At 38.4% G+C, this 24,510-nt stretch overlaps 3 protein-coding genes across 3 annotated transcripts; all 3 read right to left on the minus strand.

The window, feature by feature from the left end:
* Positions 1–218: 218 nt before the first annotated feature.
* Positions 219–1,265, minus strand: GCK72_000095 (uncharacterized protein; the record flags this gene model as incomplete). The annotated part of the gene is made up of 3 exons (XM_053722262.1): positions 219–422; positions 494–596; positions 1,162–1,265. The coding sequence occupies 3 exons, from the start codon at positions 1,263–1,265 to the stop codon at positions 219–221; spliced, it is 411 nt and encodes a 136-aa protein (XP_053590907.1).
* Positions 1,266–5,844: 4,579 nt separating this feature from the next.
* Positions 5,845–12,456, minus strand: GCK72_000096 (uncharacterized protein; the record flags this gene model as incomplete). The annotated part of the gene is made up of 9 exons (XM_003091983.2): positions 5,845–6,006; positions 6,524–6,694; positions 7,346–7,434; positions 8,367–8,614; positions 9,441–9,655; positions 10,919–11,173; positions 11,820–11,960; positions 12,130–12,257; positions 12,315–12,456. 9 exons carry the CDS (start codon positions 12,454–12,456, stop codon positions 5,845–5,847), a joined length of 1,551 nt encoding a protein of 516 aa, XP_003092031.2.
* An 801-nt stretch (positions 12,457–13,257) lies between these two features.
* Positions 13,258–24,510, minus strand: GCK72_000097 (uncharacterized protein; the record flags this gene model as incomplete). The annotated part of the gene is made up of 11 exons (XM_053722263.1): positions 13,258–13,452; positions 14,722–14,828; positions 14,969–15,091; positions 15,360–15,570; positions 15,647–15,826; positions 16,655–16,865; positions 17,548–17,794; positions 18,964–19,210; positions 20,845–21,012; positions 24,287–24,366; positions 24,420–24,510. 11 exons carry the CDS (start codon positions 24,508–24,510, stop codon positions 13,258–13,260), a joined length of 1,860 nt encoding a protein of 619 aa, XP_053590908.1.

Below are 24,510 nucleotides of genomic sequence, written 5' to 3' on the forward strand. Positions count from 1 at the left end.
AGAAAATCCGAATTTTTAGTCAGAAAACTGTTGTGGTGATGGCCTAACTTGGGTTTCTAGGTCATCGGAAAGTTCTTCTATTGACGTGACAGAACTTTGGTGGCCTAGAAACCCACAGTTCGGCCATTATCACATTTTAAGTTTTTCTGACTGAAAAATCGTGTTTTTTGTGATTTTTCGCTGTTTTTCAGCCAATTTCCGCCTATTTTTCACGATTTTTATGCGTTTTTTTTTGGATTTTCCCGCACCTGAAGGTATCTAACACCTCCATGAATCAATTTCGTCGATCTCGACGATGTTCCCGACGAGAAATCGTCCAACTCGACGAGTGCCGTCTTCAATCCACGTGTTTGAGCGTCGAGGGCGACGCCAGCGCCAGTGGCTCCGCCTCCAATGATGAGAACATCGAATTCGTCACCTTTCTGCAAAAAAATGAGATGGAGATGGCCTAGAAAACCAAATTTTCGGTTTCCTAGGCCATCAAAATTCTTACATTCAAACTGGTCAGAATATCTTTTCGGGTTGGGAGAGCACTCGGAGCTCGTTTATTCAATTCGGCGAGTCGATCGGCGGTGAACTGTTCGGAAGTGATCTTTCTGCAAACAAAAATCAATTATTTGTTTATTTTTTTCAAAAAAGCATAAAATTTGACATCTTTTTTCAAAAAAAAATCGATAATTTGGGTTTTTTCCGAAAAAATGGATTATTTAACAACTGTTTGATGCAAGTGCGCTCTATCGGACTCTCTAAAAACTTCTTGTGCGGTGGAGCGCATTTACAACCAGTCTGTTAGAAGTGATGAAATCGCGCTCCACCGCAAACTCAGATTGTGCAATAGAGCGCATTTACAACCGATTTTTAAAGGGGTGTTGCAATCGCGCTCCACTGCAAATTCGTCTTGAGTGCGATGGAGCGCATTTACAACCTTTTTTAAAGAGGTTTTGCAATCGCGCTCTACTGCAAATTCGTCTTGAGTGCGATGGAGCGCATTTACAACCGATTTTTAAAGAGGTGTTGCAATCGCGCTCCACTGCCAATTCCTCTTGAGTGCAATAGAGCGCATTTACAACCGATTTTTAAAGAGGTTTTGCAATCGCGCTCCACTGCAAACTCAGATTGTCCAATAGAGCGCATTTACAGAACCAATGCAAACTCACACACGCTCGCTGAAATCGCTTCTCGTTCGTCATGTCGAGCGCGAGCATCGCCGCCGCCGACGTGGCGACGACGGCGACGCCCGTCTTCGTGAATCGCACCCACGACATCTGAAGTTGGGTGTCTGGAAAGAAATTCAGAAATGAAGGGAGTTTTTGGCGCGAAAAAATTGGAAAAAATCGGAGAAAAATCGAACGAGAAAGGTCAATTTTGACGTGGGAAGAGTAAATATGTGCACTCCGGATGACAATGTACTCATTGTTGTCAATGTCAGCAGTTGTGACTTAGATCTGAGTCTAAGAGAGAATCCTAGGCCATGCTGGGAGGTTTCTAGGCCATCTTCACGGTAATAAAGGAAAATATGCCAAAAAATGTGTCGAAAAATGTGAAAATTCCTAGAAAAACACAATTTTTCAACAATTTTCGCGTTTTTTTTCCATAATTTTTGGAAAAAACCTTCCAAAAATTGATTCATGGAGGTGTCAGGTACCTTCAGGTCCGGGAAGATACTGAAAAACAGCCAAAAACTATAAAAAATGGCGAGAATTTGCTGAAAACCCGTGAAAAACCCCCAAAAAACCGGTTTTTTAGTCGCCGAAAATGTGATCTGGCCGAATTTTGTGTTGCTAGGCCATCAAAAGTTCATCCACGTCAATGGAAGAACTTCCCCTGGCCTAGAAACCCAAAGTTCGGCCATGATTACAATTTCAGCATTTTTCCGACAGAAAATTAGTTTTTTCGGGTTTTCTTCGCGATTTTTGAATACTTTTATAGGAGTTTTATAGTTTTCGCCACATTTTTGGACACATTACCCGTTATGACCTAGAACTTCATATTCGGGAAAATGTTCTTGTTTGTCCTTGATTAAATCAAGTACGATGAGTGGAATTAAAGTGTGTTGACTTAATTGTGTTAATTACATCATTAATGAGATTAAAGGGGTGTCTTATAGTGATAAAATCTATTTTAAGAGGGTCAGACAAGATGACAGAGGGGGAAAAAGCGGAAATTTCCAGAGAAATCGCTTTGGAAACTCATCACAAGGTACTCATCAGAGTTGCATGGAAGTGAAATTTTCTTATCCGGAAGTCGGAAGTCGGAAGTCGGAAGTGAAAAAACGCCCGGAAGTCGGAAGTCGGAAGTCGGAATTAGATTTTTTCGCAAATATTCAAAAACTCCAAGAGAAAAATCATGAAATTCGCCAAACTCAGTGGAAAACTAGTTTTTGGCTGAAGAAAAGCCTATTTTCTGTCCTTTAAGACCATTTTTTCATGCATTTTTGCGAAATGCACTTTTCGAAAATTCCACAGTTATGAAATGACGGAAGTCGGAAGTAAAATTCCTTATCCGGAAGTCGGAAGTCGTAAGTAAAATTCCTTATCCGGAAGTCGGAAGTGATTTTTGTTATCCGGAAGTCGGAAGTATGAATGGAAAAAATGCCCGGAAGTCGGAAGTCGGAAGTCGGAATTCCATGCAACTCTGGTACTCATGGAGAATTTCCAAAATTAAAAAATGATGACGGAAAAAATCGAAGAACTCTATTCTATATTAATAGAATTTTTGTTTTCCGTATAGCAGAGAGACTAGGGACCAGAATTTCAGCAAAAGAGAGATCTCGTTGTATGAAAACTAAAGAGATATCCAGCTCTGCGGAAAAACTATTACAACTTTAATGACTCTCTGCTAGAGATCTTAAAGTTTTGCGGGGAAAAAACTCTGAAAGACAAAATGCGCCGACGGCGCGCCAGATCGAGAGTTTAGGAAAAGTGTACTTGTCAGCGGGCCGAAACGGGCCGACACGGGCCAGCGCGTAACTCGCTTCAAACTGAGTTTTATGAGCTGAAAAATATACCAAAATGTAGATCTCGACGAGTTATATGTCCGTGACCTATTACGGACCGGATGTCTATTCGTTAATGTGCCGCGGGTCGGGCTAGAATGGCTTTTTTGGCCATTTTCGCGTTTTTTGCCACTTTTTCCCGGCCCGCGGCACATTAACGAATAGACATCCGGTCCGTAATAGGTCACGGACATAGAACTCGCCGAGATCTACATTTTGGTATATTTTTCAGCTCATAATATTCATTTTGACGCGAGTTACGAGCCGGCCCGTGTCGGCCCGTTTCGGCCCGGTTGACAAGTATGAGGAAAAGTGTCCAACGAGATTTGAATGACTGCAAATTGAATATTCTGAAACTGAGATTGCTAGCATAACAATCCCTAGGCAAAAACCCAGAAAACGAGGAAAAGACTGCAAAAACTACAAAGAAAGAGGGGAACTGAGCCGAAAAAGTACGAAAATCTCCTTTTTTCTCCTAAAATATACAAGGGATAGAGATATCTCTTTCACACATTTTGCATCATATAGACACAGAAAAAGAGAGCGGGAGAGTCTAGACAGACATGTGTGTGTACCAGAGTTGCATGGAAGTGAAATTTTCTTATCCGGAAGTCGGAAGTCGGAAGTGAATTTCCTTATCCGGAAGTCGGAAGTCGGAAGTGATTTTCCTTATCCGGAAGTCGGAAGTCGGAAGTCGGAAGTGAAAAAATGCCCGGAAGTCGGAATTCCATGCAACTCTGGTGTGTACTAACAAAAAATACTAAAAATGGGCATTCGAACCATTTGAAAATCAGAAAATCTCCTACTTGTCATCTTTCTTTTTGAAATTTCGAACAATTTCCCATCGAAAATGTGAAAATTTTTGATGATTTTTCAGAATTTCTTCTAATTTAGAATTGATAGGCAAAAATGTTACTTTTTTCCCAAAAAAATTCAAATATTCAAAACAATTTGAATCGCGAAAATGGACACCTAAATAAAAACACCCTAAAAACCGCCGATTTTTGAGGATTTTCGAGGAAAATACCTTTTTTTTTGAAAAATTTTACAAAATTTTTGATTTTCTGCAAAAGAAAACCAGATTGCACAGAGCTTAAACCGACATAAACTAGTCTTGGCTGAAAATTTCCCTATCAGAGCTCAAAAATAAGCAACAAACAGCAGTAATCGCGTCAGAACTTCAGAAATCGAAATTTTGCAACGAACTACGTCAGAATCTTGCAGAAACTAGCGAAAATGATAGATTTTGACATTAAAAAATCACTTTTTGAGGCTTAAATACGTCAAAATCATGCAAAAAAAACTCGAAAAACTTGAATTTTACAGAAAAACCGCGTCGGAGGAGCTAGAAAACGCCAAAAAAACCGTATTGCTAACTTGAAAAGCGCCAAAAGCGCGCCAGAATCCTAAATACCTTTTTTTTCTCGCTAAAAATGGCGAAAAACTTCAAAATTTAACGCGTCAAAGACACGCCAGCCACTTAAAAACCGCGGAAAACCTTGGAAAACTGTGTGAAATGACTTGTTCGTAAAATGAAATGGTAAACATTTGGGGGTCGGGGAATCGGGGAAAAGACGGTAAACAACGGAATCAGATGGGCGGAACGTCATCTGGAGACAACGGACGGAGAGAATATGTGAAAACAATTTTTGGGAAAAAACGGGCGGCACATTTCCAATTATTTTTCACTTTTGTTCACTCCCGATGAGCCAGCCATGAGATATTAAACTCTTTTCTTCCGCCTCTCGGCAAGAAAAAAACATGAAAACGAGAGAGTACACGAAATGAAGAGTGTGGCGAGAGAAATGACATCGATTGAGAGAGCGAAGAGACGCAGAGAAGCTAGACGGAGAGGAGACATGTGAAAAGGGCGTGAATGGCTTCGCGCGCCGACTTGATTGGTACTTTGGTGTTGTTGAGTGGCGATTTTTGAAGTTTTCTGTTGGAAAATTCGGAAAAATTGATCCCAGATCAAGTTTTAATAGAAAAAACCGCGAAAATTTTCGAAAAACCACCGAAAAATGAGTTTCCAACAATTAATTACAGTAGCTCCGTAAATCTACATTTCAAGGCGCACGCCCAAAATCTGTCAATCGGGTCTCGCCACGATAAACATTTTAAAATAGAAATTTAAATTTTTTGAATTTTTAATAAAATAACAACGAAAAAAGGGCTTCACAGATTCAAATGTCATGAAAAAATGCAATTAATCAGTTTTTTATTATTATGAAACACGAAAACAATCAGAAAACTCGAAAAGATTGCCCAGACTGAGAAAAGACAAAAATCTGAAATTTCAGAGCAGATTTTTAATTTCCAAGAATTGAAATAATTATAAAATTCAAGATATTCTCTAAAACCACTGAAAAATCGCTAAAAACTGAATAAAAAAGCAAATACTCCGCTGATCAAAAAAATAAAATGAAAAATTACAGTACTCCTCGTAAATCTACATTAAAGGCGCATGCTCAACTTTGTCTCTGGGTCTCGACACGAATATAGCTAGAGTAAGTTTTGAAGCATATTTTTGAGTGATTTCAGAGCTTAAAACTTAGAAAAAAAACTCATTTTTAGGCCAAAACCGATTCTTTTGAACTGAAAAACGTGGCCAGTGATAAGAAATGTGTGAGAAATAGCAATAAAATGATAATGACATCAAAGTATTTTGCACTTTTCTTCATGGGAAACAATTTTTTTCGCGAAACAATATTAAATCAAAATCAATAACAAACGGGGGATAACAGGTTAGGAAAGAACAAGAAAAACGAAGAAATAGTAGGAAAAACGGGTGGTTAACAATAGAAAAAAAACAAAAAAGTTATCAAAAAATGATTTTTAAAACGAAGAAATTATTCCTCTTGCATAGGCTCCGCCCCCTCCTCCTCCTCAGCCGTCTCCTCCTTCATTTCGTCGTCATCAAACTTCAGATCATCCAACATTTCAGCCAACGAAGGCGCCTCTGGATGAGCATCGTCGTCGTCTCCGTCGATGGCCACTGCCTTTTCGGCGTCCTGGAAAAACAGGTTTTAGGGGTCAAAAAGCTGGAAAAACTGGCTGAAAATGCCATTTTTGAACAATTTTCTTTGGAAAAATGTTGAAAATTTGGTAATTTTTAGAAGAAAATGCTTTTTAGCACCGAAAAATTCGAATATTTTATGAAAACATGAAGTTTCCCCTCCAAAAATCCTAATTTTTTGAATAAAACTAGATTTTTTGGTCGCAAAACTACTAAAATTCGGAATTTAGACTCGATAATCTCTATTTCAGTAATTTTAACTGAAATTCTCAGATTTTTGTTTAAAAAACTGGCTGAAAAATGACATTTTTCAGAACAATTTTCTCAAGAAAAGGTTAAAAAATTGAAATTCCGCTCATTTTTCTTCAAAAATCAGTCGAAAAAGTGGTTTATAGCATCGAAAATTCGAGATTTTCATCGAAAATTTCAAACTTTGGCAGTGAAAAACGCTTAAAAAAGCATTTTTTGAACGATTCTCCCTCCAAAATCGTCAATTTTCAGCATCATTCTACCTTATAGATATTGATTTTCTCTCTCATCAACGCGTCCTCCTCAATATCTTCCATAAATCCTTGGAATTCATCAGCAACTGACGCCGTCTCATTTCCAACAATATTTCCATCGACAACCAATCTTTTCAGCTTCCATTGACGTTTGGCGACACGGCGGGAACGATCGAATACCTGGAATTTTCATTTTTTTGAGATTTTCTGGATTTTTCTTCCATATTTTCACTGATTTTTACTCGAAAATATGGATTTTTCAACCCAGACTGGCGCGCCTTCGGCGCAGAACAGCAGACTGTAACTTTCAACAAAAATTAGACGGTGAGTCCGAAAATTGGGTGTCTGGCGCGCCTTGAACGCCTGGAATCAATGAAAAAAACTGGAATTGATCAGAATTTAAGATGGCTGTCGCGCCTTTGGAGCCTATTTCCAGAGATTTTTACTCGAAAATCTGAAATTTTCAACAGAAATGGGAGAACAGAGGTCCAGGCTGGCGCGCCGTTGGCGCCTAGACTCTATGAGACTTCTGATTCAAAAAATCTGGCGCGCCTTTGCCGCCCGGAGTCTATTTTCACAGATTTTGACTCAAAAATCTGGATTTTTTAACAGAAATGGGGGCAGATTGGCGCGCCTTGGGCGCAGAATCAGCGAGAGTTAACAAGACGGTGCGAGTCCGAAAATTGAGTGTCTGGCGCGCCTTCGGCGCCTAGAATCGGTGAAAACGGCTTATTGCAGCCGTTGTTAGGGATTTTCAAACACTTTACATCGGTTTTTGACGGAAAAATGGCGAAAATCCACCACTTTTTGGCTGAAAATCAGAATTCTTACCTTTCTGACGATAATTGCGTCTGGAACATTATCGACACTCATCGCATCGAATGTCGCATTGTTCACATTGCAATTCTTCATGTCGAAAGCTGAAAATAGTCAAAAATTAAAATTTTCAGCCCATAAATATAAATTTTAATGTAAAATATGCGTTTTTCCGATGAAAATCAAGCAAAATTCTGCCGAAACCCTCATTTTCATCATAAAAACTTCCAATTTTGCACTGAAAAACACAATTTCCGTCTAAAAACTCGATTTTCACTCTAAAACGTCAATTTTCAGTATAAAATCTCAGTTTCCCTATTGAAAGCTCTATTTTCAGTCCAAAAACATCATTTTTTGTCGTAAAAAATGAGTTTTTTTGACAAAAATTCAAGTAAATTATGCCTAAAACCTCATTTTCAGCCTAAACTCCAGCTAAAACCCGCCAAAAACCCTCTTTCTAGCCTAAAAACCCTAATTTTTCCACTAAATAACACAATTTCTGGGTGAAAATAGTCAAAAATAGGAAGTTTTCACTATAAAAACTCTAATTTCAGTGTAAAAATATCATTCTTGATGAAAAAAATGAGTTTTTCGACTAAAATCCAATTAAATTCTGTCTACAACTTCATTTTTACCTTGAAACCTTCAATTTTTCCACTGAAAATTACAATTTTTGGCTGAAAATAGTCGAATGTTGGATATTATCAGTCCAAAAACATCATTTTTGACGTTAAAAAAATGAATTTTTTCGACAGAAATTCAAGTAGATTCTGTCTGAAACCTCATAGCCTACAAATCCCCAATTTTTACACTGATGCTGTGTCGAAGGCTGAAAATCGGATGAATAGACACGCGACAGACAAAAATGACTGAAAAAACACAATTTCTGGCTGAAAATAGCCAAAAATCGATATTTTCACACCAGAAATATCATTTTTGCTGGGAAAAATGCGTTTTCCGATGAAAATCCAGCTAAAATCTGCCTAAAATCTCGTTTTCAGCCTAAAAATCTCTAATTTTTCCACTTTCCACTCACCCATAACCAAGTCACCAGGCGACAACAAATGTCCCAAATGAGTTCTGGCTGAAAGTGACTGAGCATCCGACATTCCAACTTGATCACTTCTCACCAACCACACATCAGCCAACTCGTGCTTCTTACTAATGTATCCGTGACCAGCTTTCCGTTCGAAATTATCGATTGACTCCACGTCGAGCACATAGAACTCTGTCAATTGTTTCGGTCCACACAACGAATCGAACGGCTCACGCCAGAAGTTTGTACTGAAAATTAGGCAATTTCTAGTGAAAAATAAAGGAAAAACACTGAAAAATCGCAACTGTTAGCGAAAATCAGTATATTTAATAAAAAATCAGCCGCATTCGCTATTTTTTAGTGAAAAAATCTCTTAAATCGTTCAGAATCATCGATGAAATGGGCTGATTTTCAGTGAAAAAGTGATGGAAAACAGCTCAAAATCGTCATTTTTTAGCGAAAACAGGTAATTTTATTCAAAACTATGGAAATTTTGCTAAAAATTGATATTATTCGTTTAAAAAAACTATCGAAAATTCGAATTTTTCACCGAATTTTCCGATTTTCGTCTCTGAAACACTGAAAAATTGATTATAGATCGATTTTTCTATACAAAAACTGCTAAAATCAGGATTTTCAGTCATTTTCATTGAAATTTCCTGATTTTTGGCTTAAAAATGCTGAAAGATCCATTTTTGCTGAGAAATTAGTGAATTTTTAGTGAAAAAGTCGTTGAAAACACTGAAAAATCGTCATTTTTCAGTCAAAATCATAAGAATTCAGTGAAAACTAGTCTTTATCAAGAAAACTTGTAATTTGTTGGAAAACTGTAAAACCTTGCTTATTTGCAGTCAGAAAAGTGGTTTTTAGTGTCGAAAATTCGAATTTCCAGGTTAGAAAATGCTATTCCTCCAAAAATCGTCATTTTCTGATCAAAAATCGATTTCTCACAGCCAAAATCTGAAATTTGGCGTCTGAAAGTCACAATTTCCCGATTTTTGGCTCAAAAAGCGCTGAAAACCCCCAATTTTCCCTCTATTTCCACCCAAAAACCCGTCCAAAACCCTCACTTACGCCTGAACATCGACCAACTGCAAATTGTTGGGATCGATGAGAGTGATGACATTGGACACACGGAGACACAGAACGATTTGTGACATATTTCCGTATTGTTGAGCCTGTTTCTTGGGAAGACAAACGATATTGTCACGACAGATTGGAACGATTTCAACGCAGAATGTGTGTTTGTAGTCGTATGTATTGTTCTTCGTATCGTGAGAAACAAGTTCCTGCAAAAGAAAATGGATATTGGGATGGCTGGCGTGTCTTTGGAGCGTTTTCCCACAGTTTTTGATTCGAAATCTGGATTTTTCTACAGAAATGGGACAATATAGGTGCAGACTGGCGCGCCTTTAGCGCAGAATCGGTGAGAGTTCAGGCCCTAAAATCTGGCGCACCTTTGGCGCCTTGGTCTCATTTTGGAGAATAGTGGTACAGACTGGCGTGCCTTTGGCGCCTAGAATCTGTGATACTTCGGACTGAAAAACTGGCGTGCCTTAGACGCATCATACCACAGACGAGTTCCTGGAATTGATCGGGAAATTGAGTGGCTGGCGCGCCTTTGAATCTTTTTTTTTCATTTTCACAGTTTTTGACCCAAAAATCTGGAATTTCCCACAGAAATTGGAGAACAGAGGTCCAGTCTGGCGCGCCTTTGGCGCCTAGAATCTGTGATAGTTTCTAATTCAATAATCTGGCGTGCCTTTGGCGCATGGATCTCCTTTCCACAGTTTCTTATTAAAAATCTGGATTTTTCCGGAATTTGAGTGTCTGGCGCGCCTTGGGAGCATATTTCGAGAGATTTTTACTCTAAAATCTGGATTTTTCAACAGAAATCGGAGAACAGAGGTCCAGGCTGGCGCGCCTTGGACGCAGAGTATAATTCTACAGATTCTGACCGAAAATCTGGATTTTTCAACAGAAATCAGGGAACAGAGGCCCAGGCTGGCGTGCCTTTGGCGCCTAGAATCTGTGATAGTTTCCGATTCAAAAATCTGGCGTGCCTTTGCGCCCGGAGCATAATTCTACAGATTTTTATTAAAAAATTTGGATTTTTCAACAGAAATTGAAGAATAGAGATCCAGTCTGGCGCGCCTTGAGCGCTTTTCAACAGAAATGGGAGCTGGCGAGTCCAGTCTGGCGTGCCTTCAACGCTAAAATCCGTTTATACAGATTCTGTCTCAAAAAGTGGTCTGGCGCGCCTGGAGCGCTTTGAATCGGTGAAAATGGTTCAGAAGAGAAGCCAGCGCCTCATTGTAGACATTTTTCATCGGTTTTTAATGGGAAAATGCCAAAAATACACAAATTTTCGGTCAAAAGTCAGTTTCGATAAAAAATTCCAGACTTCAAAAACGGGTCGATTTTCGAATATTTTCAGCTATTTCAGAGCAAAAACGCTCGATTTAGAGCGTTTTTGCTCTGAAATAGCTGAAAATCGAGTTTTTGAAGCTCCAAAACTGCTTCTTGCCACTGAAATTCGATTAATTTCTCACCTGTGCATAATGATATTTGCACGGAAGTACGGTCATCAAAAAGTCGACAAATTTGCGTGCCTCCTGTTGTTTTGCAAAGTAGAAATCGATTCCAGTCGGCACTGGCTTCACTCCAGTACACTCTTTATGGGCAGAGTGTTTGAGAAGAAGTTGTTCCAAATAGAAGAGTGTCTTCTTGAATTCGGCACGTTGACGAACTTGAACACACGCACGCCAGAAGTCTTTCGCTTCCGCACGACGACAGTCATCACACAACTGAAAATGGGCGGTTTAGAGGGATTTTTCTGGGAAAATCGACAAATTTTTAGCTTTTTAGATGCAAAAATAGGAAATTAGAAGGGTTTTGACGTATTTTCATGAAAAATCGGGCTATTTTTGAAACAAATCCAAAATTTCAGACCCGTTTTTGCCAATTTTGGGTAATTTGGGTCACTTTTGACAATTTTCAGCTCAAAATCGACTGATTTGGATCATTTTCCAGCCGCTTTTTTTTAACAGTTGAATTAAAGCTGATTTTCAGCTGTTTTGATGCAATTTTTCGTGAAAATCGGCAAAATTTTAGCCATTTCGGCCGTTTTTTTGAGTGAAAAATAGGAATTTGCATAGATATCGATTGATTTTGAGCTGAAAATTCGAATTTTTCATCGGTTTTCGACAATTTTTAGCTCTAAGTCGACTGACTTAGGTCATTTTTCCATTTTCCAGATATAGATTTTTGAAGATATTTGGCTTATTTTTACAAAAATTCGATTGATTTTGAGCTGAAAATACCAATATTCCGGTTTTCCATCAGTTTTTGACAATTTTCAGCTCAAAATCGACCATTTTCAGCCGTTTTTACGCTAAAAGTCTTAAATTTGAGCCGATTTTCAGTATTTCCAGTCATTTTCCACTTAATTACCTGACTATGAACAGTGAACTCGACGACGACGGCCTGTTGAAGAATTGTGTTTGTGAAGACTTCCTTCTGAATCGTAATCTTCACTTTGATACGTTTCGAGTGAGCCTCAGTCCAGACGAAACACGCGTCAGTGAGACGGACCTGGAACAAGGGAAAAATAGAGAAATATCCCATTTTGGGGTAAAAAAACTCGAAAAAACTAGATTTTTCAAGCTGAAATAAGCGAAAAATAAGGTTTTTCAGCTTAAATTCGATGATTTTAGCTAAAAAAAAAAACCATTTTCCCTAAAAAAAGTGGAAATTTTCTCACTTTTGTGAGCATTGGCTTCAATTTTTTGAGACAAATCGACAGAAGTTCCTTCGATTCGAGTTCTGCTCTCATCCACGCACTCGGTGGCACAAAGTACCTATCGCAGAACTTGCACATGTAGATTGTGCCTGAAATTTCGAAATTTATCGATTTTTTTCGATTTTTCAATCGATAATCGGCCTTACACGATCTCTGAATGCCTTCGGTGATGTCGACACGCGAACGGAGACATCCACTGCACATATTCGCCGGATTCGGCTCGATTGCCACACCGCATTCGCAGCAAGCGATTAGGCCGACCGTCTGTTTGATTTCCAATGATTGCATCTTTTTTGGAGCTGAAAAATTGAGATTTTGAGTGAAAAATGTGAAAAAAATGCGGAAAAACGAAGAAAAATGAGTGGAAAATGTGAAATTTAGGTGAAAAATGAAGAAAAATTGTGAAATAAACGTGACCCAGCAAGTGCGCTCCATTGGACTCCACCGGTTTTGCGCGGGTTTTCAAAAATGGATTTTTTCGCTGTTTCGCATTATTTGAGCTTTAAACGCAAATTCAAGTGGTTCATTTTCATTTTTTTAGTGGTTAAAAGAAAGAATTAAAGTTTTTATACAAATTTATTCAATTTATTAGTAAGATATAGATTTTCAGTTGAAAAACTTTCGGAAATTTGGTTTTTCGGACAGAAAATCATGGTACTGGTGTAGTTAGGTTCTCTACGAAACAAGGGGCGATTCGATTGGACAAAATCCTAAACTTATTTTATTAATGATTTATTCATTACATGTTTTTCTTATCTTTTCTTTTTTTTATTAGAAATTTATATATTATGATCAAATAGAAACTGGGATACAGGGAAAAGGGAACAGGGAAATATATCAAATTGTGTCAAAGAATTTCAAATTTTTCAGGGAAAAGAAAAGAAACCGCATTATGTACAAACTCCGTATCAAATGAATCAAGAAATGGCCAAGTAGGGGTACTGTAATTAAGGGGGCGGGGCTTCGAGTCGTAGTACAAATAGATTTTCCATTGGAAACAAGATGGGAGGGGAATGAGACAAGAAAACAAGTTATTAGAACAATTACATAATAATAATAATAGATTTTTGGGGCAAAATATAGAATTTATCACAAATTTTCGACCGTCGGCGGGCATTTGCGGTCGAATTTCCGCAATTTTTTGGTCGGTTGGCGTTTGATTGGTTTGTAGTGTTCATCGCACGAGTCTTCGTCGCCGAATTGAGAGATTTGGGGATGGTCGTACGGGGCGATGACACCTTCCATTCGTTCGTCCCATGTCCAGACGGTAGTCACTCCGTCCCACTGGAAAATTTATCTTTTGCAACATGGAAGAGAAATAGTGGCCTAGGATTTGCAGGGCGCGGGGAATCTAGGCCAGAGTTGAGCGGAATGCGGTTTTTGAAATGGCGGAAGGCGGAAAGCGGAAGGCGGAAGGCGGAAGGCGGAAAGCGGAATGGAAAAAAATGCCAAAGGGCGGAAGGCGGAACACAATGTCGCTTTCAAAAATACGATTTTGGCCTTATTTTGTAGTAAAAAACACTAAAATGGTTAAATTTGTGTTAAATTTTGTTTTTTCGGTAAATACTGATAGCTTTGCTGCAAAAAACCCCAAAAATATCAGTAAATTGGAATAGGTGATCAAATTTTTCATGCTGAGGAAAAAATCTTTAAACAGCGGAAGGCGGAAGGCGGAAATAGGACAATTTTTGGCGGAAAGCGGAAAGCGGAAGGCGGAACTCCGCTCAACTCTGATCTAGGCGTTTTTTGAGCTAAAAATCGCAAAAATCGGAGTTTTTTTAAAACAAATTCCATAAATTTTGTAATGTTCGAACGCTTTTCTACCGAAAAATCGCAACATTCTGTCAATTTTCACCCGTCCAAGCTAAAATCAATGCTTTCGAATGGATTATTCTCGTTTTTTTCGGTTAAAAATACGTTTTGAAGCGGATTTTAATGCCAAAAACGATGAAAATCAACAAAAAAGCATCAATTTTCGAGTGAAAATCGTGATTTTTCAATCAAAACCGTTTTGGTGGCCTAGAAACCTTTGGAGAGTCGGAAAACTAGTCCGCGTGATTAAAAATCGCAGAAAAAAACGATGTGGGTTAAAAAGCTGAAAACTCCGGCTGAAAACGAGAAAAATCTGTATTTTTGGAAGAGAAAGACGCGATTTTTAGTTGTTTGAGGGCGGAGCCTAAATTTCCCAAATTTTTAGAGTTTTTATTGTAAAAATAGCGAATTTCACCAATTTTTGTGAAATTTTGGCTAAAAATTCAACGTATCTAAGAAGCCCCAAAAATCCGCGTTTTCTAGTCCCCAAACCCCCAAATTCCTAAATTTCCCCATTTTTTCGTATATTTTCGACCTAAACAACAACCAAAACACAACTTTTGTCACTTCCTCCCTAAGCTCCGCCCCTTTTCTACCCTGCTGCTGCAGAGAAATGATGACAAATAAGGAAAGACGCAGTCTCTGGTCGTTTTAGTGAACTAGAGATTGAGAAAAAGATTTTTGGACACATTTTCATGGCCTAGAAACCCAAAAATCGGGTTTTCTAGTCCCCAAACTTACCGAACTGGAGACAATCTCGTTCTCTTGTGGATGCCAATCACACTCTCTCACCACTGATTGATGACCTTTCAGACGGCGGCTTACTGTACCCGTCACGATGTCGTATACTAAAAAAAAAGATTTTTGTGAAAAATAAGGGCAAAACCGACAAAAAATTGCCAAAGTACAGTAACCTGGATCCTAGAAGCAGGTTCTATAGATCCTGGATCTGGTTACGGTAGCTAGATCCAGGATAAAGTACAGTAACCCGATCCAAGATCTAGGATCCAATGTCCCATATAGATCCTGGATGGGGTTACTGTAGCAATATCCAGAATCTTGAATCCATCCCCAGATCCTGGATCCAGGACAAATCGATTACTGTACTTATCTGACTATTGTTAGATAAGATACAGTAACCTTCAGATCCTAGCAACGCACCGGATCCAGGATCTTATAGGTTACTGTAGCTGTCTCTAGATCCTAGACCCAGGATCCCCGGATCCTAAGGGCTACTGTAGCTGAAGGATCCTGGATCCTAGATCCAGAATCCAATAAGTTACTGTAGTTGAAGATCTCTGGATCCCATATTGTAGATCCTAGATCCAGGATAGGTTACTGTAGCTCAAAATTTTCCTTTTTTTTTCAACTAAACTCACCAACAACCTCTCCTCTCGCACATCCCGTATAAATGTATCGTCTTCCGGTGTTCTCTGGAGAGAATTTGGCTCGAACCAGCGTGTGCAGGACACTGTGTCCCCTGAGTGTCATCACGGAGGTGTCCCCTTGGACCGCTTGACACAATCCGGGCGGTGCCGGCTGCCATCGATAATCCCAGTGTTGACTCTGAACGCACGCACGTGTAGCTTCCTATAAATGAGACGTCGTCTATGCAGGCTCCGCCCCCCGTTTAGACTAAGCCCCGCCCCCATTTTAAGCTACTCACCACTCCGTCCTGACTCGAGAATTTCCGCAGATCCCACACTTTGATCGTTTGATCCTTACTGTTACTCAGGAGATACCGTTCGTCTTGCCGCGAATCGACGTATGTCACACCGTCCCGATGTCCGGCGAACACACCGACGGGGATGACGTCACCGTCGGACCACGCACGTTTGTCCCACACCTGGAAAGAGGAAATTACAGTAATGAGATCTAGGATTCAAAATTTTTCGGATCTAGGATAGGGTTACTGTAACCTATAGGGTCTAAGATGTAGGATCGCTAACCTATGCTACAGTAACCTATGAATCCAGGACACTTTAGATCCTGGATACCTAAGATCGAGTACAGTAATCCAGCGGATCCTATAGCCGAGATCCCGGATCGGTTTACTGTACTTCGATCCTGTGATAAACTACAGTAACTCATTTCAGGAACTAGGCTATAGGGTCTAGATGACTAGGATCCAGGATCAGCTAAGCTACAGTAACCCATAGGATCCTGGATCGATATCTCATAGATCCCGGATTGGGTTACTGTACTTGATCCAAGGTATCCAGAATCCAAATCTGAAGGGTTTCTGGATCGGGTTACTGTACCTTCATGGATCCAGACTATAGGATCCGAGATTACTGTACTTGATCCTATTGATCCTGGATCGGGTTACTGTATTTTCTAGGATCCAGAATACACGATCGAAATGGCCAGGATCTGGCAGGATTACTGTACTTGATCCTAGAGATCCTGGATTGGGTTACTGTATTGGATCCTAGGGATACAGGATCTAAATCTGAAGGGTTTCTGGATCGGGTTACTGTACTTGTTCCTAGAGATCCAGGATCCAAATTTGCGAATCCAGGATCGGGTTACTGTACCTTCGTATCCTAACCAGAGAAACGCTTAGAACACTTATTTATAGACAAAATGATGATAATCAAGTGGTCATCATTATCAACACCAAAAATTCTAAAGTTTGATGTGCAGGGTCACCAGGGGGTATACTGTACCGTACCTTCACTAATCCATCATCTCCCGCACTGTAGATCAAATTCGATCCAACGTCCGCAAAACAGACAGAATTCACGTCGTCCTCATGCGCGTTGACTATCGTTCGAATTCGGCGACGTTGTTCGACGTCGAACACGTGGATACTGTATTCGGAGGTGCCGCACACGATTTGTGCGCTATCCGCCGAGAAACGGACACAGAACACCGCGCAGTGACTGAAAAATTCGAAATTTTGAAAGAAAATGAGGTAAATTCATGGAAATCAAGATTTTTCACTAAATTTTTGAATTTGGCGCCAAATTGTCATAAATCCAGTAGAGCGTGTTTTCTTCAATTTGCGATTTTTGAAGTTTTGAGTCGCTACGCAGACAAGTTTGATACGGAAAAATTGAAAAATGTGTTTTTCCTTCAATGACCGAGTTTTTGCAAAAGTTAGGCCACCGGTAGTTCACGATGGAAGTGCGCTCTATTGACAAGCTTCAATTCCACCGTGTACTCCTTGTGGACAATCATACAAAGATTTTTCATCAAAATTTCAAAAACGCTCTTTGATATTATCCACGAGGAGTACAACGTCAAAAAATTTGGTGGCCTAACTTTTGCAAAAACTCGGCCAGCTGTGAAAATCAAGTTTTTTTTCACATTTTTATGATCTCTGTATCGAATTTGGCTGCGTAGCGACTGAAAACCTTAAAAATCGCAAATTCTCATAAATATTTGGCGGGAAATTTAAAATTTTGTGAATTTGAGACATTCACAGCTTTTACGTATTCAAAGCGATTCAAGCTGCTCAAATTTGAATATCTATGCAAATGCGCTCTACCGGACTCATGAAGATTTGGCGCCAAATTCAAATTTTTGGCTCCAAATTTCAATTTTTCTCGTTTTTTCGCGTACTTTTGGCCGGCATCCTCATTCCAATCGATCGGGAACCATATAATATTCTGAGTGTCCTCTTGCTCCATTCGTCCAATATAAACAGCGTCTTTCCACGTACAATAGCATATCAAATCTCCGCTTTGATTCACTGCCGTATCGAGAATCGACCAACTACAATGGTCGACACGCAACTCATTCGATTGCACGTATTTCGAACGATATTTCGATTTCTCCGGGCATTTCTGATAGAAACGAATCTTCTCGTCTGAAAAATCGATAATTTTCATCGAAAATAGTGCAAAAATTGGGTTTTTGAGCTAAAATCGCAAAATTTGGAATTTTTGACCGCTTTAGGTAACAATATTCATTGAAAATGTTGCATTTTTCAACCAAAATCGTCCTGATGGCCTAGAAACCCAAATGATGGAAAACTAGTCCGTGTGTCAGGCGAAAGAACTGAAATGTTCATCATTTTTGGTTAAAAACATCGGAAAATCAGAAAAATCGATATTTTTGAACAAAACATCACGAATTTTAGTGTTTTTTTCATAGCGAAATCTAAATTTTATAGATTTTTTGATAAAAATCCGAGTTTTTACTGTAAAAATAGCGATTTTTCACCAAAAAAAATGAAGGTTTCGCTACGAAACCTCATCAAGCACAAATTTGTGGGCGTGGCCTATTTTCAGTGCTAACAATGCTGGATATGTCGAATTTTTCGAGCTCGGGGTTTTTGGGGGGAAAATGTGAAAAAAAAAGCGATTTTTGGGTTAAAAAATTGAAATTTTCGTCATTTTTGTGTCAAAAACTTTGAAAAACGCGATTTTAGGCTTAAAAATCTTTCTAATGGCAAAAATGCGTTTTCTGACTCAAAAAATCGCCATTTTTCAGTCTAAAATTCCGAATATTGCAGTTTTTGGGCTAAAAATGACAAAAATTGCAGCTTTTTCACCAGACAAATCGCAATTTTCCTCCTCCGACTCACGCTGACTGCTAATAACCAAAAACACTGGAATTCTTGTCATTTTTTGCCTAAAAACCTAGAAAAAAACGTGATTCTTGGCTTAAAAATTACATTTTTCGATGAAAAAATGATGAAAATCAACAAAAAAAGGTCAAATTTTAGGTGAAAATCGTGAAAACCGTCTTGGTGGCCTAGAAACCCAAAAGCGTGAAAAACTAGTCCCCGGGTGGAAATTGCCCGAAAAATTGCGATTTTAGGGTAAAAAACCTCGAAAAATGTGATTTTTGACTCAAAAAATCACAATTTTCTCAATTTCTCAGCCTAAAATCCCAAATTTTCGCAATTTTCTGCTCAAAAATCAGTATTTTTACGTTTTCAAGCCTAAATATCGGTCAAAAATGTGATTTTTGACCCAAAAAATCACAATTTTTTGAATTTTTCAGCCTAAAATCTGAAAATTTCCAACTCACCCTGACTACTAACAACCATTTTCCGTCCGTTCTGTACGTATTGCGCACAGAAATTCTTAGTTCTCAACTCATCGACTCGTCTCTTCTGATTCGGTAGATGTGTATTCAGAAGGTGGGCTCTCGTCGTTGACGTCATCACCGAATGCTTATTTTGAACGTCTCGATTCAGAAGATTCGCCTGATTATTCCAAGAAGACGTCGACGGGCGGCATCGAGAGTTGATGTCACGGCGGAGTTGTTGGCAACTCTGAAATTTTACGGATTTATTGCAAATTCAAGTGATTCATACCATTTTGAGACTCTTAAAATGCTAAAAAATCGATTTTTTTTCAAAAATTTCTTGATCTTCTGAGTGGATTCTGATTTTCAGAATTCTTCCAACTCATCTGAATCGCCACGTAGCTTTTTTCAGAAGACGTTGGCATTCAGAAGACAGGGGCCGACAAGACACGTGGCTTCTGAATTCCCCCCTGGAGGCGTTGAGAGAGAATTCAGAAGCCACGTGGCGGTTAAGATGACGTCATCTTGGTATTTTGATCGCTAGGGAAATTCTAATGATTGGTGCAAACGCGCTCTATTGAGAAAAGTAGGATTTTACCATTTTTGGAAGTGCGCTCTATTGAGAAAAGTTGGATTTTCAGAGTTTTCACTTATTTCTTGATGTAAAAAATGATTTTAGTCGGTTTTTAGCATTAAAAATGTCGATTTCAGCTATTTTTTTAATAAAAATGTCAAAAGACTGGTGCAAATGCGCTCTATTGAGAAAGTACGCAATTTTGGTGTTTTTTTTCGAGTTTTCGATAGTTTTTAACGCAATTTTTGAATAAGAAACAGGTTTTGACTGGAATTATATTGAATTCACAAAAAATTCTAATAAAAAGCTGTTTTTTTAGATTGAGAATTGATGAAAAACGGAATTTCGGGATTTTTTCGGAAACTTTCTGGTTTTCAAGAGTTTTAGAGAGTGAAAAATATGAAAAATTCAGCTCAAACATGAATACTTGGCACTATTTTCAAGGTTTGAGCACAATTTAAAAATTTTGAAAAAAATTCAAAAAAAAAATTTTTTTTCGAAAATTTTTATTTTTCTAAAATTCTCTAAAAAACACATTTTCCTATCTTAAAATCATCCTATTTTTCCATTTTTCGTCATTAGAAAGTCCCCAAATCCCTCTTTTTTCTCTCAAATCCCACAACACCTGTCGAAGCGTCATGTCATGTCATCAAGTCACACTAACTACAAACTACAAAAAATGTTACGCGTTTTCTGGTTTCTATGATTTGTGTCGGGGATTTTGAAGAGAAAAAACTATTAAATTGGGTAATTTGGTGTATTAAAACTGCTTATTTAATTTTAATTCGATAAAGAAAAAAAATTATTTTTCAAAAAAAAAAAATTTTAATGAAAATTTTCGAAAATATCAAAAAACTGGTAAATCATAACAATATAAGATAGTTTGTACTATTTTGAGAGCCACAAAATGCTGAAAATATAGATTTTCAAGTAAAAAAAAGTTTCAACAAAAAATTGTTTTTCTTTAAATTTTCAGATTTAAAAAAATTTCAGATGTTTTTTTTAACTGGTAAATTATAGCAAATTAAGTTGATTTCGACTATTTTAAGACGTTTGAAATGCTAAAAAAAGAACTTTCAAGCAAAAAATTTTTTTGAAATTTTTTTTGAAATTTTCAGAATTTTTTCAAAAATATTCAGATTTTCAGATTTTTTAAAAACTTCAAAAACAGGTTAATTATAGCGAATTCGCGTGATTTAGACCATTTTGAGAGCCTAAAAATGCTCTAAAAATTGATTTTTAAGCAAAAAAAGTTCCAAAAAAAACTTTTTTTTTCAAAAATTTTCAGATTTTTCCAGCATACTCACTTCAGGATCTCCAATGAAGCAGCGCCCACTGAAAGCGACTTTCTGCTCTCTCTCGAACATTCTCTGCTCTTCTTGAGGTGTCATCTGAGGGCATCCACCTGAAGACGTCGTCGATCCCCCCTCCTCATCATCATCCGAGAAATCTGTGTCACTGTCATTGCGTCGACTCTGAAAATTGGAAAAAGTGGGCGTGGTCGGTTTACAGATTGAACACAGATCATTATATTGATGTCTTTCTTAGTCGGTGGTTAGCATTGTGTAGTGTCCTTTATTTTCTCACGTGACTTCTCAGTGACGACAGACAATTCACGTATTGCGTCAGCACACCACAAAACTGAAACCATTCTGATGGCTGAGTGATGAAAGTGCGCTCTAGTGGACACACACGAGAAAAATCACGAAAAATCACGAGAAAATTCGAGAAAATTGGGGGAAAAACCGTTAAAATCAGAGAATTTTCAATAGAGCGCGGTTGCAACATCTCCTAATGGAAGTGCGCTCTATCGAATAGAAACACCAATTTTTGTCAATAGAGCGCGTTTTCACCACTTTTCGCAGTCGAAACTACGAAAATGTGGAAAATGCGCTCTACTGAACACTCTACTGGGCAGAAAACGTCGATTATCAATAGAGCGCATTTTCATTTCTTTGATAATGATGATGATGAAGAGGTCAGAAAGTGCGCTCTATCGAACAATCAATTAAAAATTGGTCGAAAAGGTCACAAATCATCGAAAACTATCGAAAACCAATTTTTGTCAATAGAGCACATTTTCATCACACTTAGAAAATGTTGAAAGTGCGCTCCACTGGAAAAATTTGAAGCCGATTATCCATAGAGCCCGTTTCCACACTTTTCGCAGTCTAAACTACAAAAATGTGGAAAATTTGCTCTACTGAACAAAAAAAAGCTTCGATTATCACTAGAGCGCGTTTTCACCACTTTTGTAGTCTAAACAACAGAAAAGTTGAAAATGTGCTCTACCGACTCTCGATGGAGCGCATTTCTCTTACGAATGGAATCTAATCATCAATAGAGCGCACTTTCTCCTCCAAGGTGTCTCCACCTCCAAATGCTCCAGTTAGTGAAAAGGGGGCGGAGCCAAACGAGAGAGGAATGGCGTGAGAGAGAGTACTGTAGCCTCATCGAATTGTCATCATCACTTCAGAAGAACACTATTTTTCGTAGTTTGTAGTCTAACGTAGTCTAAATGGGGGGATTCCCCAAAAACCACCTTCCACAGCAAGTGCGCTCTACCGAACTCTCAGTACAGTACACACTTTTCTGTGTAGTTTGCTGGGAAATGAATAAATGTCATTCCCCTCGCTATCAGCTGTTCCAAAAAAAGAGGAAGTACCAGACTACAAAGACTACAAATGATGACAAAAAACGAAGAAATTATTCAATTTTTGATGACAAAAATGAACTTTTAGAAACAATTTCAGAGAACTTCCAAATTCCAACGGGAGGGACTAGTTTTGGGATTCTAGGCCACCAAGTGAAAAAGTTAGGCCATCACGGAAAAAATGGTTTATTTTCAACGATGACCGAGTTTTGGGATTCTAGGCCACCGAATGGGAAAGTTAGGCCACTTGCGGTGGCCTAGAAATCCAAATTGTTTGGGTTTCTAGGCCATCACCACTAAAATTGACGGTGGAGCGCATTTACATCGCTTAAAATCAAAAAATCACGTTATTTCGCGTCTTGTAACAAGCAAACCAAGAGGTGGCCTAGAAATCCAAAAAAGTGGAAAACTAGGCCACCAGAGTGTTCTTAAGGACTTTTGGATGTTAGATGAAAAAGAGGGACTAGTTTTCTCTAGATTTGGTTTTCTAGGCCACCATGGCCTAGAAAACTGAAATTTGGTGTTCTAGGCCACCAATGGCCATGACGCCGTTTTGTAGATCAAAAAATCGATTTCTTTTTTCTCACTTTCTCTCTCTCCGACTACACTCTACTTCCGCATCATATTTACCTTTTTTTGTTGTGATCTACGCTCAAAAAATGAAAAAATCTCAAACTCACCCTCTTCAGATCAGGCGAACAACTGCCACGTTTTTTGAATGGCATTTATTTCGAAAAATAGAAAAAATTTGATAAAAATAATAGGAAATTTCAGTGAAAAAAGGGCCTAAAAGGTTAAGAATGATGATGACTGTCGGCTGGCGAGTGGAGACGAGAGACGCAGAGAGTGAAGAGACGCAGAGAAATGAGAGAAAGGAAACGGGAATCTGTCTCTGCGTCTCTCTCTTTTCAGTGTACTCTCTCGTCGTTTCGATTGATCGGTGGGGAGAGTACCGCCTGTGTGAGGAGAGAGAAATCAACTGATTTCTCTGTGTTGTGATGACAAATGACTAGAAGTTTGTGTGTGTTCAGTCATGAATTTTATCGATTTTTTTTTTAGATCAAAAAAAAAATTTGAGAAAAAATCTTCCAGAACGTTCCAGATGACTATGACTAACAGGTAGATCAAAAAATCACTATTTTTACAGTAATTTACACAAAAAAAGACAGAATTTTTTTTTAAGCGAAAAGCCAATTTTCGACTCAAAATTTGGGGAGAATCGTGATTTTTACTGTAATTTACACAAAAAAAAAATGATTTTCGCCGATTTTTCGAGGTTTTTGACACAAAAATGACGAAAATTTCAGTTTTTTGACCCAAAAATTGCATTTTTTGTCCTGATTTCCACCCGGGGACTAGTTTCCCATCTTTTGGGTTTCTAGGTCATCTAAACTAAAAACGGTGATTTCAAACGGATTTTTAGCCAAAAATGGTGAATTTTAAGCCTGAAAAGACAATTTTTGCTGCATTTCAATCGATTTAGGTGGAAAAAACTGCAAAATCGAGTTTTTAAGCCAAAAACCGCAAAATTCAAAAATAATTTTTTATTAAAACTGAAAAAAAATCCGGGTTTTTTGATTAAAACTCGAAAAATTTTGTCATTTTCGGCAAAAAAACTACGAAAATCGGCTTTTTACAGATTTTTTCACTGAAAAATCGCAAAATTTTGTCAGAAAATCGTGATTTTTCAACCAAAACCGTCTAGGTGGCCGAGAAACCCAAAAGCGTTGAAAACTAGTCCCTGCGATGCAAAATTGAGACAAAAATGAGAAAAAAAACTAAAATTTTCGCCATTTTTGGTTCAAAAACATCTGAAAATCCGGCTGAAAACGGTAAAAATTGGTATTTTTGGCCGAAAAATCGCGATTTTCCCCGATTTTTTTGTCGAAAATCGAGATTTCGCTAGGATTTCAGCCTAAATGCACGGAAAATTCGGGATTTTTCGAATTTTCAAAGCGAAAACCTGGAAAAAAATCGTGAAAATTAAGTTTTCTAGCTCTAAAAATGTCTGTCTGTATATATGTTTGTCCGGATGTCTGTTTCACAGGCAATAGTGCAAAAGCGCTCCATCGAAGAGTCCAGTGGAGCGCACTTACCGGTTTCATATTCTGATAGGCGACAATTTCGGCGGCCACGGCGAGAGATAGTGGTGCTCCTCGGTTAGAAGCACTTTCGACTGAAAATTTACTCATTTTTGTAGTCTTTTTGTAGTTCTAGAGACAACTGTACCTCCTCTGGGTAATTCTAAAAAACGGCGATTGGCGGATGGGTGGAAAAGATGATCGAATCGAAGGAACGTCGAGGTTATCCAGTTGCCCAT

The sequence above is a fragment of the Caenorhabditis remanei genome, chromosome I (genome assembly GCF_010183535.1).
Source record: "Caenorhabditis remanei strain PX506 chromosome I, whole genome shotgun sequence".
NCBI lineage: Eukaryota > Metazoa > Nematoda > Chromadorea > Rhabditida > Rhabditidae > Caenorhabditis > Caenorhabditis remanei.